We start from the raw sequence: 15,528 nt of genomic DNA on the forward strand, positions 1-15,528 counted from the left end.
TCAGTCCAGAAGGTCAGTTTGCATGGCTCACACCACCTGTGACTCCACCTCTTCTGGTGCTCAATCTCAATCTCTCTCTCTCTCTCTCTCTCTCTCTCTCTCTCTCTCTCTCTCTCTCTCTCTCTCTCTCTCTCTCTCTCCCCATAATTAATAAAATAATGGAAATAAAACTTTAAAAATAAAGATCAGAAAATGAGGGAGAGAGAGTGCTCCTGCATGTCTCCCCGCCCACCCCCAGTGCCACAGCAACAAATTTCTGTAATGTATTCCTCTCTCCCCCATTTTTTCTGATCTTTAATTTTAAAAAGAGTTGGGAGTGGTAGCATACACTTGCAAACTTCAGTACTGGGAGGCAGAGACAGGTATATCCATGGGCCTTAATGGTCTGTCTACTTGGTGAGATCCAAGCCAGTAAAAGACCCTGACTCAAAACAAGATTAAAAATAAAAAAATAGTAGTGTCTGAAATATGGCAGTCAAGGGTACTCCAGCCTTCACATGCACAAACAGGCATACACACTCACATAGATACTAGCACATGCACATATACAAACACCCTGTCCAAAGAAAGGAAAATATATCGTTCAAAGTTTTTCTCAATGTTTTAACTATACAGTGTCCACAGTATGTATGACCCTTCAAGATATACCTATGCTTGGAAACATACATTTTTTTTTTTTTGGTTTTTCGAGACAGGGTTTCTCTGTGTAGCTTTGCGCCTTTCCTGGAACTCACTTGGTAGCCCAGGCTGGCCTCGAACTCACAAAGATCCGCCTGCCTCTGCCTCCCGAGTGCTGGGATTAAAGGCGTGCGCCGCCGCCACCACCACCCGGCCCACATACGGCTTTCTTACTGAATAAATGGAAGACAGTATATGACAGGTAAGGATGGCAAAAGATTGAGCAAAACAAAAGCTGTAAGTATCTACTATGCCCCATCTCCTAAAAATAAAATAAAAATATAAACTGGTTAAGCAATACATCAAAAATGTTGTTCATCATCACATGGGACTTTCTCAAAACTGTGTCACATTTGAGGCTAAAAAGCAGCACCTAAAAAACAACTTGTAATAGTTTCTTCTACCGCCTCATAACAGAATGAAACCCAAAATCAATAGGAGAAGCTATACAAACATAAGGAGATTGACTGACATAATTTTGGACAAACTAGGTCCTTGAAGAAATAACAGGGAAAATTTAACTATTCCTAGAATCAAATGAAATCTGTGCAACAGAACACCACCACTACACTTCAAAGACAGAGAGCCAAAACAAAAATTAATAGAAGGAAAGAAATAATAAAGATCAGAGCTAAAATAAATGAAAGAGGAAATAAAACAATACAAAGAATCAATAAAACAATGAGTGGTTTCTTTGAAAAGATCAAAAAGCACTATTCCTAAACCCAGCTGCTTTTTTTTTTTTTTTTTTTTTTTTTGCTTAAAAGAAAGAACAAAGACCCAAACTAATAAAAGCAGAAGTGGAAGGGGGCATTGCAACAGATGCCTCAGAAGCCCACATGATCCTTAGAGAGTGTTCAAGACGTAAACTCTGTACTTGCTCTTAAAAAATGACTGAATTCTGTTTAATTAACACCTTTCTCTTAATTGAGAAATAAAAGATTGCAGGGCCAGTCAATTTTTCTTTACTAAAGAACCAAGTGTCATGTGATGATAATTCATTTTAACTAGATTATCTGGGCACAAGAAATTAATTCCTGGGAACAAAAGTCCTAGAAGAATAATCCAATATTACATCTTTAGAGGAATGGAGACTGTAAGACTTTATAAAAATCAAGTTAGCTATTTTTTAATTAAATTATAATAAATTTTATTATATACAAGTCTTAAGAAACCCCAGTGGAAAATCTAAATAAACTTTTAGATTACTTAACTTAAACCATTTAAATACTAACAAAAAATAATCAACATGTCTAAATATGTAAATGTCTAAAAATTAATTCATATTGAAAACAATCTGTAGAGACACAGGAACAAAAAAGAGTAAAAAAAAAAAAAAGTCCAATAAATCAACACATAGACTTTGCAAGTATCTCTTACCCACTGATAATAAGATGGAAATTAGAAAGATAGCCTTGAAGGAAACAGCATTCAAAAATAAAAAAAAATAAAAAAATAAAAACAAACCCGGAAGCAAGAAACATTTCACAAACCGGATTCTGTGCCCTAGTTTGCTTTTCTGTGGCTGTGAGAAAACACTGAACAAAACAAACTTGGGAAGGAAAGAGTTGATATGGCTTACAGGTTACTGCCCATCATCAGGACAGCTAAGGCAGGAACTCAAGGCGGGAAGCTACAGATAGAAACTGAGTAGGGACCACTGAAGAATCAGTGGCATAACCCAGAGTAGGCTGGGCCCTCAAGCATCAATCATTAATTAAGAAAACGCCCCACAGATTTGCCTATAAGTCAGTATTATGCAGGCAATTCCTTAATTGACATCCTGTTCCTAGATGACTATGATTTGAGATTATCTTTTTCATATGGGGAAAAGACAGCAATCTTATCCTTGAGAGTTATAGTTTCAGTTCAGGCTGAATGCTGAGAAAACCTGAAGAAATATCAAGTTCTCAAGGGTAGATTTTAATAGATAAGTAAAACCCATTCATAAGAATCTCCACTGATGCTAGGCAGTGGTAGTACACCTTTAATCCCATCACTAGGAAGGCAAAGGCAGGCGGATCTCTGTGAGTTCGGAGGCCAGCCTGGGCTCCAGAGTGAGTTCTAGGACAGGCACAAAGCTACACAGAGAAACCCTGTCTCAAAGAATAATTAAATTAAATTAATTATAAAATAAAAATGTTTAAAAATAAAAACTCCACTAATAAACTTCCCAGAATTTTTCTCAGCACAATTTTAAATTAAAATATAATTATATCATTTTATCCTTCCCTTTCCTTACTCTAACCCCTTCCATGTGACACCCCCCAGCCCCCCCACACACCACCTTGCTCAAAATCACGGCTTCTATTTCTTTAGTTCTTATTGTTAACAAACACACGAACACACACACCTCTAAACATATACAAAGGACGTGATCAGAATGTTTATTGTCACTAGTATGTATGCATTGTAACCAATTGGGGGCTCGTCTTTGGGAAGACTATTTCTCTTGTTCTCAGCATTGCTGAGTTACTACAGTTCCTTGAGGTGGGCCCTATGAGATTTCCCCCTTCCATGTTAGCAAGTATTTCACCAGCACACTCTTAATTATGCCCAATGTTAACTCTGAAATGCCTTCATGACCTGTGCCAACATGTGAAATTCAGAGTACAGCAACAGTTTAATCTTAGTTATAACTATGACTTGGCTAGGTTTGGTTTCCTTGTCCTTGAACAAAACCACCACAAGTGATGATAATTTTACAGAACTATTCAATATAGTTAGTTGAATTACTTGATGCTAGAGCAGTATGTCAACCGAAGGAGATCAAGGGGATACAAATTAGAAATAAAAAAGCCAAATTATCTTTCTTTGCAGAATATATGACTGTATATAAGTGACCCTGTATTTTCCACTAAGAAACCTCTTCATATGTTAAACACTTCTAGCAAAGTAGCTGGAAACAAAATTAATTCACAAAAATCAGTAGCCCTCCTATATAAAAATGACTAATGGGCTGGGGAAAAAAAAATCAAGGAAACAACACCTTTCATAATAGCCTCAAAAAATATCCTAGAGTAAATCTGACCAAGCAAGTGATTAAAAAAAATAAAAAGTTCTATGATTAAAAAAACTTCAAGACATTAAAAAAAGAATCTTAGGAAGGTATCAGAAACAAGAAAGATCTTTCATGCTCATGAATCAGTAGGATTTATACAGTAAAAATGGTCATCCTACTAAAAGCAATGTACAGATGGAACGCTATCACCAAAATAATTCCAACACAATTCTTCCCAGGTCTTGAAAGGAGAGTTTGAAGCTTCATACAAAACACAAATAACCCAGAATAGCTAATATAATCCTGAAAAAAAAAAACAAAAGAGGACTCTGAGAGGTATCACTAAACCCAATTTTAAATTGTACTAAAAAGCTTTAGTAATAAAAACAACATAATATTGGCACAGAAGCAGACACACTGATCAAATAAATGCCACTAAAGACCCTGAAATCCATATACCTATAGAAAACTGACAGGAATATTTTACCTCCCTGCCCCTTTTTGCTTCCTGGCCAGCTTGCCCTTTTCTCCATCACACCACTGGCCATCTTGTGTTCTTCCTCATCTTAGAACCAGAAAGAATAAAGGAAATGATCATGGACTAAAAACATGAACCAAACTAAGCCATAACTCCTGAAAAGTCATGTATCTTACCTTTTATCCCATAGTAATGGAAAACTGAGTAACACACAGTTCATTCTGAAACTGTACAGCCACTTTGGAAATCAAAATGGCAGTTTCTCAGAAAATTGGGACTCAATCTATCTTAAGACCTAGCAATACCACTCTTAGGCACATACCCAAAGGATGCTCAATCATACCACAAGGACACTTGCTCAACTGTGTTCATAGCAACTTTATTTGTAATAGCCAGAACCCGGAAACAACCCAAGTTGTTTCCAAAGAATGGATAAAGAAAATGTGGTACATTTACACAATGGAATATTACTTAGCTGTTCAAAACAATAACATCGGGAAATTTGAAGGCAAATGGATAGAACTAGAAATAATCATCCTGAGTGAGGTAACCCAGACCCAGAAAGACAAACATGGTATGTACTCACACATAATTAGGTATTAACTATAAAGTATAATCATGTTATTTAACAACTAATCAGAGCAACACATATTCAGAGCATACAGAAAGATATCCCACAGCAACAATTGACACAGAAAGAGTATACAAGTATGTGTTTGTTTATGATATAATTCCATTAAAAAAAACACAAATATAAGTGTATATTGAAAGAATTTTGGCTATTCTGTAAGTATATTTTGTCACTTTATGCTGTTCTTTTGATTTGCCTGTATTTGATGTTTCTGAATATCTATACACTATTTATACATCAAAAAACAGTACTTACAGTTTCGTTAATAATTAAAAAGAATTCATCAAAATTTTTATTTCTATTTTGTTCATTTAATTAAATACAATTACATCATTTCTTCCCTCCATTCCTCTCATGTCCTCATCCCACTCAATCCCTCTCAGTTTTATGTCCTCTTTTTGTTCAATTATACATATACACATATACATCTTTAAGATTTTTATGTCTATATGACTGGCTACATGTATGTATGTGAAGCACATGTGTGCTTAGTACCCACAGAGGTCAAAGGGGCATTAGATCCTCCAGAACTGAAGTTATAGGCAGTTGTGAACAACCATGTGGGTGCTGCGAACCGACCCTGTGACCTCTCCAAGAACAGCAAATGTTCTCTTAACCAAAAGCTATCACTCAAACCCCAATCATCTATATCTAGACAATGTAAAAGATTAAATAATATGTACACATTAAATGATACTTTACTTTGAAATATAGCAAATGCTGATACAAGTATATTATTCAGAAACTTTCTAGAAGTTTAAACTTAATCAAAACTCAAGTTATAGGAAAATAAAAGAACTTAGAATGTGTGCGCCCAGCAAGAAAAGTGCTTTAATTATGTCATCATTTGATCACTCCTTTGAAATATTTAAGTAAGTTCATATAAGTTAATTTAAAAAAAAAATCAGCTGAAGGGCTGAGAAGATGGCTAAGAAAGTAAATGCTTGCTGAAGAAGCATGAGTTTGCATACCCAGTACCTACATTTAAAATAAAAGGCACAGTAGCACAAGGATCTTGTCTTTTTGGGTAAGTAAGGAAAACCAGATCCCAGGAGTTCACTTTACAACCATACTTGTTGAACTGATGAGCTCCAGCTTCAGTGAAATCTCATAAAATAATGTATACAATGATAGGAAAAGACACATAATATGAACCTCTGGCTTCTAGTCACATGCAAACATGCAAGCACTTGTACTTGCACCAAATGTGCAGATACACACACACACACACACACACACACACACACACACACACACACACACACACACACTCTGCTGTGGGATGGTCTTTCTGTATGTTGTAAATATGTGTTGCTATGACTGGTTAATAAAAATGCTGCTTTGCCCTATGGTGAGTCAGGTTATAGGAACGCAGGAAATCCAAGAGAGAGAGATAAGAAGAAAGACAGAGGCAGAAGAGACATCAGCCTGCCACCCAAGGAGCAACGCGCCATTTGGTAACGCCACAGCCATGTGGCAATACATAGATTAATAGCAATGGGTTAATTTAAGATGAAAGAGTTAGCTAGCAAGAATTCTTAGCATAGGCCAAGTTTGTAATTAATATTAAGCCTCTGATGATTATTTTATAAGCAGCTGTGGGACTGAGGGTGAGAGAGATTTGTCTGGACCACAGGGGCTGGGTGGGACCAGAGAACTTTCAGCTACAACACAAAAATTTAGCTGAGGCAGCCCCAGTTGCAGGCCAGCAGATAAGACTGCTGCAGATAGGCCTGTCAACCCCCTCCCCCCACATTGGACCCTGTAATCCAAAAGCCTCCTCTGCATCCCCAAACCCAGCCATCCCCCAAGACCTCAGCTCCTCCCAAAAACACAGAGTCTGCCAGCTACATTTGGACCAAGAGGTGAGTGACTGTTCTCCAAGTGGTCACCCCACCTCTAGACCCTAGATCCAGTGGCACAACCCACGCCCCCACCCTGACCCATTGCAGCCCTAATAGCAGTCCAGCAGGCAGGACTCCTATGGACAGGCCTGCCCACCACCATCCCCACATCAAGTCCTGTAATCTACGAGCCACACTCCTTACCCCAAACCCGCCCATCCCCCAAGAACACAGCTACTCCCTGAGACACAGACACCACTTGCACCAACTGGAAGAGACGGGTGGATGCCAGTGCAAGAATACATTCAACAACATAAAGAGCAATGTGGCACCACCAGAACCTAGCAGTACTACTAGAGCAAGACCTGAACATCCCAAAATAGAAAAAGCACAAGAAAACGACCTTAAAATGACTTTATGAAGATGATAGAGGCCTTTAAAGAGGAAATGAAATTTCCCTTATATAAATCAAGGAAAAGACAAACAAAAAATTGGAAGAAATCAATAAATCCCTTTTAAAAAAGCCAAGAAAACCAAGAAAAAAGCAATCAAACAGGCAAAGGGAACAGTTCAAGACTTGTACATTGAAACAGAGGCCATAAGAAGACACAAACTGAGGTACTGCTGGAAATGGAAAATCTGAGTAAATAATACAGAGATCCACAGCCAAGCACCAGGCCAAGCTTCAGGACTCCAGTTGAGAAAAGGGATTCTATGCACAAGAAGAATCAAGATTACGATGAGAAACCTACAGAGTCAACAAAGTCTTAGATTAAAACTTTCCCAACCTAAAGAAGAAAATGCCTATAAAGATGCAAGAAACTTACAGAATGGACCCAAAAATAAAGTCCCCTCACCACATAATAATAAAACCACTAAATATACAAAATAAAGAATATTAAGAGCTGCAAAGGAAAAAGGCCCAGGAACATATAAAGGCAGACTCATCAAAATAACACCCTGATTCTCAATGGTACTCAGAAAAAAAGGAAGTCCTAGACAGATGTTATTTAGACACTAAGAGACCAAGGGATGCCAGCCTAGACTATTATACCCAACAAAACTTTTAATTAGCATAGACGGAATAAACAAGATAATCTATGACAAAACCAGATTTAAACAATAAACAATACCTATCCACAATCCAGCCCAACAGAAAGCACTAGAAAGAAAAATCCAACCTAAGATTCTTAGATGCACCAGCAAAAACACAGGCAATAGATAATCTCAGACCAACAAATCACAAAGAAGGGAAACACACAATACCACCAAAAAATAACAGGAATTAACAATCACTGGTCATTAATATACTTTAATATCAATGGACTCAATTCGCCTATAAAAAGACATAGGCTAACAGAATGGATACAAAAACAGGATCCATCCTTCTGCTGCATATAAGAATCACACCTCAGCTTCAGAGACAGACAGTAACTCAGAGAAAGGGGTTGGAAAAAGACTTTCTAATCAAATGGACTTAAGAAGCAAGCTGGGCCGGGCAGTGGTGGCGCACGCCTTTAATCCCAGCACTCGGGAGGCAGAGCCAGGCGGATCTTTGTGAGTTCGAGGCCAGCCTGGTCTACAGAGTGAGATCCAGGAAAGGCGCAAAGCTACCCAGAGAAACCAAAAAAAAAAAAAAAGCAAGCTGGTATAGCTATCCTAATATCTAACAAAAAAGACTTCAAATAAAAATTAATCAAAAGAGATTGAGAAGATATTAATATACATCACAGGAAAAATCCATCAAGACAAAGTCTCACTTCTGAACATTTACACCCCAAATACAAGGGCAACCACATATGTAAAAGAGACATTACTAAAGCTTAAATAGCACATTAAACCCCATACACTAACAGTGGGAGACTTCAACACCCCACTCTTACCAATGGACTGGTTTGCCAGATGGAATCGTAAGGGTAAAATAAGGGAACTAACAGATATAATGACTCAAGTGGACTTATTAATACACATCTATAGAACATTCCACCTAAATACAAAAAGAATATACCTTCTTCTCAGCACACCACAGAACCTTCTGTAAAGCTGACCACACACTTGCTCACTAGGCAAATCTCAACAGATAAAAAAATAAAATTTGAATAACCCTCTATATTTTACTGGACCACCACGGCTAAAAGTTAGAATTCAACAACACAAATTACAGAAAGCCTACAAAGTCATGGAAACTGAACAATGCTCAACTGAATCACCAATGGGTCAAGGAAGAAATAAGAAAGAAATTAAATATTTCCTAGAATTCAATGAAAATGAATGTACAACATACCCAAACTTATGGAACACTATGAAAGCAGAACTAAGAGGAAAGTTCATAGCACTAATTGCCTACATAAAGAAATTGGAGAAATCTCACTCTAGAAACTTATCAGCACACCTGAAAGTTCTAGAACAAGAAGAAGCAAACTCACCCAGGAGGAATAGATGCCAGGAAATAATCAAATTGAGGACTCAAATCAATAAAATAGAAACAAAGAGAACAATACAAAGAATCAATGAAACAAAGAGTTAGTTCTTTGAGAAAAATCAACAAGATAGATAAACCCTTATCCAAACTAACCAAAAGGCAGAGAGAGAATAACCAAATTAACAAAATCAGAAACAAAAAGGACAATGAGGAAATCCAGAGAATCTTCAGGTCATACTTCAAAAACCTGTACTTCACACAATAAACTGTAAAATCTAAAAAGAAACAGACAATTTTTTGGATAGGTACCACATACCCAAATTAAGTCAAGACGAGGTAAACAATTTAAATAGACCTATAACCCCTAAGGAAATAGAAGTAGTAATTAAAAGTCTCCCAACCGAAAAAAAAAGTCCAGGGCCATATGGTTTCAGCACAGAATTCTACCAGAAATTCAAAGAAGAGCTAATACCAATACTCCTCAAATTGTTCTACTCAATAGAAACAAGAGGAACATTGGCAAACTCTTTTTATGAGGCTACAGTTAGCCTGAAACCCAAACCACAGAAAGACAAATCAAAGCAAGAGAATTACAGACCAATCTCCCTCATGAACACTGATGCAAAAATATTCAATACTGGCAAACTGAATCCAAGAACACATAAAGAAAATCATCCACCATGATCAAGTAGGCTTCATCCCAGAGATGCATACAAAAATCTTTCAATGTAATCCATCATAAACAAACTGAAAGGAAAAAACAAACAAACACATAATCATCTCATTAGAGGCTGAAAAAGCCTTAGACAAAAATCCAATAACCCTTCATAATAAAGGTCTTCGAGTGATCAGAAATACAAGAAACATACCTAAGATATAATAAAGACAATTTACAGCAAGCCGACAGCCAACATCAAATTAAATGGAGAGAAACTCAAAGTGATTCCAATAAATCAGGAGTAAGACAAGGTTGTCCACTCTCTCCATACCTATTTAATATAGTACTCAAAGTTCTAGCTACAGCAATAAGACAACAAAAGGAGATCAAGGGAATACAAATTGAAAGGGAAGAAGTCAAACTTTCACTATTTGCAGATGATGTGATACTATACATAAGTGACCTCAAAAATTCTACCAGGAAACTCCTAAAATTGATAAACACCTTCAGTAATATAAGAGGATACAAGACTAAGTCCAAAAAACTCAGTAGCCTCATACAAATGAACTCCTACAACTGATCAACACCTTCAGTAACATGACAGGATACAAGATTAACTCAAAAAAATCAGTAGCCCTCCTATATAAAAGGGATGGGAAAGAAAACAGAGAACCATCATCCTTTATAATAGCCACAAATAATAGAAAATATCTTGGGGTAACGCTAACCAAGCAAGTGAAAGACCTCTATGACAAGAACTTGAAGTCCTTGAAGAAAGAAACTGAAGATAAAAGAAAATGGAAGGATCTCCCATTCTTACAGAAAGGTAGAGCCAATATAATAAAAACTGTAATCTTACCAAAAGCAATCTACAGATTCAATGTGCAATCCCCATCAAAAATCCCAACACAATTCTTTACAGACCTGGAAAGAACAATACTCAACTTCATATGGAAAACTAGAAAACCCAAGATAGCTAAAATAATCCTTTACAATAAAGCAACTTCTGGAAGCATCACCATCCCTGACTTCAAGCTCTACTACATATCTATAGTAATAAAAAACAGCTTAGTATTAGCATAAAAACCAACATGTGGACCAATGGATTGAATTGAAGACCCTGACATTAATCCACACACCTATGAACATTTGTTTTTTGACAAGGAAGCCAAACTATAAAATGGAAAAGAGATAACATTTTCAACAAATGGTGCTGACATAACTGGATATCAACATGTAGAAGATTACAAATAGATCCTTATCTATCACCATGCACAAAACACAAGTCCAAGTGGCTCTATGATCTCAACATAAATCCAGCTATCTTAAACTGATAGAAGAAAAAGTAGGAAGTAGCCCTGAACGAATTGGCACGGGAGACCACCTCCTAAATATAACGCCAATAGCACAGATTCTGAGAGCAACAGTTAATAAATGGGATCTCCTGAAACTGAGAAGCTTCTGTAAGGCAAACGACACAGTAAATAAGACTCAGAAAGACAAACATGATATGTACTCATTCATAAGTGGACAGTTGATGTAAAGCAAAGTATAACCAGACTGCAATCCACAGCTCCAGAGAAGCTAGGAATCAATCGAGGATGACCCTAAGAGGGATACAAGGATCACCTAGGGAAGGGGAAATAGATGAGATCTCCATGAGTAAACTAGGGATGAGGGGGGTGGGGGAGGAGAACACAAGGAAATGAGCTGGGGTAGGGATGGAGGGGAGAGCAGTGAAAGAGATACCTTAATAGAAGGCGATGTTATGGGATTAGGGAGAAACCTGGTGCTATGGAAATTCCCAGGAATCCACAAAGACGACCCCAGATTAGACTTCTAGCAATAGTGGAGAGGGTGCCTGAACTGGCTTACTCCAGTAATCAGATGGGTGAATCCCGTAATTGTTATCATAGAGCCTTCACCCAGTAACTGATGGAAGCAGACACAGACATCCACAGCCAAGCACTGGGCCAAGCTCAGTAAGTCCAGTTGAAGAGAGGGAAGAGGGCTTCTATGAACAAAGGGGTTCAAGATCGTAATGGGCGAATCTATAGAGACAACTGAACCAAGCTCTTAGGAACTCACGAACTTTAGAACAAGAGCTGTGGAACCTGCATAGGACGGGACTAAGCCCTGTGCATAAGGCAGACAGTTGTGCAGCTTGGTCTGTTGAAGGGCCTCTGGCAGTGGGATCAGGATCCATCCCTGATGCCTGACCTCGTTTTTTTTTGGAGCCCATCCCCTATGGTGAGATGCCTTGCTCAACCTTGATGCAGGGGGGAGGGGCTTGGTCCTGCCTCAACTGAATGTACCAGGCTTTGCTGACTCCCCATGGGAGCCCTTATCTTTTTGGTGGAGGCAATGGGGGAAGTGGATCTGGGTAGGGGGTAAAGCTAGTGGGGAGTGATAGGAGGGATGAGAGGGGGAACTGTGGTTGGCTGTAAAATGAGTAAAAAAATTTCTTAAATTTTTTAAAAAAGGTAGCTGAAGTAACCAAAATGAACACAAGATAAACAAATGCAAGTCTAAGGCATATATGAAAGTGTTCCATGTATGAAGAAAAGCATGTAACCAGTTTTCACCATTTACACTCCAACAGCCTACTTCTTAAGCAACCAGTTATTCTTATCACTAGACTGGCCAATTACAACTTCTATACACAAAAGCTCATCTTACCTCATCCAAATCTTGGATATAAACTGGCTTTTCCTCAAAGCCAACTGGCATGGGTTCACTATAAGGGATCCGTACTTCTTCGTATAACTTGGTATTCTCTCTTTGAATTCCTTCTGGTAAAATCATCTATAAGCATCAAAAATAAAATTCCAATAATAAAAGATAAAAACAACTGCTCTGGTAAGATTTTAATTAAATTAGAGACAATGAGAAAATGTTACTGGTTTTATGACACAGTACTGGCAAATAAATCCAGCTAACACAAAAGAAATCTAAATAAAAGAAAAATAAACATGAACCACGCTCACAAAGCATTCAGGAGTGGGGAGGCCCAAATTACTCAGGGTCTGAGAATCTGAGCTTGCTTTACCCAGCAGGGCTGCATAAGGGAATGATTTGACCACAGGTGTGGTTACCAGGTGTTTGGAAAGGTCTACACTTGGCTGTGCCCTGTGCTTTGATTTAGCAAGGGGGAGGGCTTTTGCCCCGCCCCTTGGCACTGTTATAAAAAGCTCTTTTGAATAAATTTCTGGGCAGTTGGGTATTGATCCAGGTCCTCTCAAAACTATCCTGTGTTTCTATCTTTCCTCTTATCAACTAGGCCTCTCTTTCTATCATTTCTTATCCCTCTCTCCTCCTCATAGAAACCCTGGTAAAGCTGGCCTCTCACACAGGAGTTAGTATTTCACAGGATACACAGAGCACAGTATGTTGATGAACTTAAAGTACACACCAGCTAGACAGTGTTCTTGAGGACAAATGTACTCTCATAACCAGAAAGTATGTAATACAGTGTAAGTTTAGTCAGTCATTGATACAATGGATACTCATAAATACAAACTGAAACAATCAAAAATTTTAAATATGTTCTGAATATATAATATATTTCAGGAACTTAAGATACAATGCAATATCCCATTTTTACTACTATTTTAACATATAATTTAACATATTGTATCCACTGGTAATACATTCAAGGACATGAGGAAAAATCTATGCAGGCATTTCCTCAGAAAATACCTGTTTCCAAAAGTGGTTACACAGTGACATACCTTGGCACCAGCAATAAATGCTGATGTTTCTCGGGCCTCAGCCTGGGAATCATAAACGTGGGGATAACGGATTTTTTCAACCTCCATGTCTCGCTGCCTGCCCAGAATTGGAGCATTTCTAGCATTCAGAAGTGCCTGTTCTCTATAAATAAATAAAAAAAGGTCATATTTGACATTATTCTTTTTAAAATAAAGTCATATAATAAAACGAGGCCATTATGATTATTATTTCAGGTACTCCCATTAAAAACCCAGAATTTCAGGAGAAGTAAATAGGTTTTAAGTATCCAAATGCTAAGTTTACACAATTGTTAGTAAGGATGGCTTGCTAATTTATAACTGTAATTTTGCTACTGTTATGAATAGTAATTTAAATAATTTTGGAGATCGAGGTTTGCAAATCAGTTGGGACCCACAAGTTGAGAACTGTTGATTTAAATGAATACATCAATCATTTTTATTTTTCAAATTTTAAGTAACAAAGAAATAAATCATCATTAAATTGAAAAAGGAAACATGTAAAACTATATCCACGTAGCCTTCATGTAACTTAACTGAAATGCATACATAGGGCAACTTAGACTAGCCCACCCCTGTAAAGAAAATGTCTTACTTTCGTGAAAATAACCAAGACTTATTCTAATTAAAGAGTGACTGTTTTATTTCATCATAGAACACAAGGTTGTAAGAGAATCACTAAATTAATAAAAACCCTAAAGAGCATATCACAGGTAAAAATTGCACCCTTGTGTGTTTTCAGCGTCTGACTTTTACTACCTGTGTATCCGGAGTTCCTTAGGATCAAAGGACAAAAGTCCTTCCCCAGGAACTTCGCCGTCTTCTCCAGCCTTTTTTTCTCGTCTGGCAATTCTCTTTTCTTCACGGCGAAATTGTTTCATTAACTGTTTTTCTTGTTCAGATTGAATAGTAACTTGACATCCATAATTAGGCTTAGTATTCTCTCCTAAAATTTTTTTACAACTATCTGTAAAATAATTAAAAAATACAATGAATTATAAATCTCAGACATGACTTGACCTTTATGAAAACCATTTGGCCACTACAAAAACATAACAGAATCCAATTCTCTAAGAATTCACTTTTTATAGCTGGTTTACTCAATTACATATTTTAAGAGTAGTCTTAAAAACATGATATCTACACAGTATTGCATAGTAAAATAAGAAAAATCGGGCTGGAGAGATGGCTCAGCCATTAAAGGCTAGGCTCACAACCAAAAATATAAGAAAAATCAGCAAAAGATTCTTCTTAATAATTCAATACTGTAATGAAGCTGGGATCATATAAATTTGATATAACATCAGAACTGCAAAAATTAAATTTCATAATTTTATAATTTGTTCATATGATTTCAAATATATAATTATCAATTTTAGTTTCATTTACCATTTGTGTGATAAAATAGCAATCGGTTATATATTAAATATAACTTTCCTCTAAGTAATTAGCCTTGCTATACTAGGTTATTATACATTTACTACTACTTTTCATAGCTCAGGATGTATCCACAGACAATGGTCAAAACAACAGTACTGTCCATCTTTTTACAGAAATGCAGGAGAAATACATCAACCAAAACTCATAAAGTTTGTTCATAAAGTATGAGTTAGGTTTGTATTAGTCACCTCAATATATAGGATATTTTTCCAACAGGATTGCCTTTCGTGTTTAATTAAACTCTTTCCAAGTATCTTACAGTCCTAAAGGAGCTAACAGAACTACCACTAAAAGAAGTCAAAGTCAATAGGCATTTACAATATTGAGGACTCAGCACAACGAAGCTAGGAAGATAATATTGAATGAGTCTTGGTCTATACTCTAAACAGAGTACAGGCACAGGTCATTTTATCAAATGGCAATATTCAAAACAGAACAGGGAAGGTATTATACAAAGCACCAAGAAAGTAAGATGCAGTTCAAATTCATTCTTAGTCAAATCTTGAAACTTCACAGATACTTACACGACTTAAGAGTAAGCCATTTAATTCTCAATCACATGAAATAAAATCCTATAGTGTGGCTTTATTAACATTAAAAAGGAAAGTATGTTTCAAAAGTATTAAG

The 15,528-nt window shown here is 36.9% G+C and overlaps 1 protein-coding gene across 1 annotated transcript in view; it reads right to left on the reverse strand.

Moving 5' to 3' along the window:
* The window catches only part of Ascc3 (activating signal cointegrator 1 complex subunit 3), a 323,710-nt gene that overhangs the window by 237,674 nt on the left and 70,508 nt on the right, over positions 1-15,528 (reverse strand). The window contains exons 6-8 of the mRNA XM_006983742.4: positions 14,221-14,428; positions 13,444-13,585; positions 12,392-12,517 (exon numbers count right to left, since the gene is read on the reverse strand). Of these exons, the coding sequence (XP_006983804.1) occupies positions 12,392-12,517; positions 13,444-13,585; positions 14,221-14,428 (476 nt within the window). The remainder of the gene's footprint in view (positions 1-12,391; positions 12,518-13,443; positions 13,586-14,220; positions 14,429-15,528) is intronic.

Source organism: Peromyscus maniculatus, chromosome 16 (genome assembly GCF_049852395.1).
Source record: "Peromyscus maniculatus bairdii isolate BWxNUB_F1_BW_parent chromosome 16, HU_Pman_BW_mat_3.1, whole genome shotgun sequence".
Classification (NCBI taxonomy): Eukaryota; Metazoa; Chordata; class Mammalia; order Rodentia; family Cricetidae; genus Peromyscus; species Peromyscus maniculatus.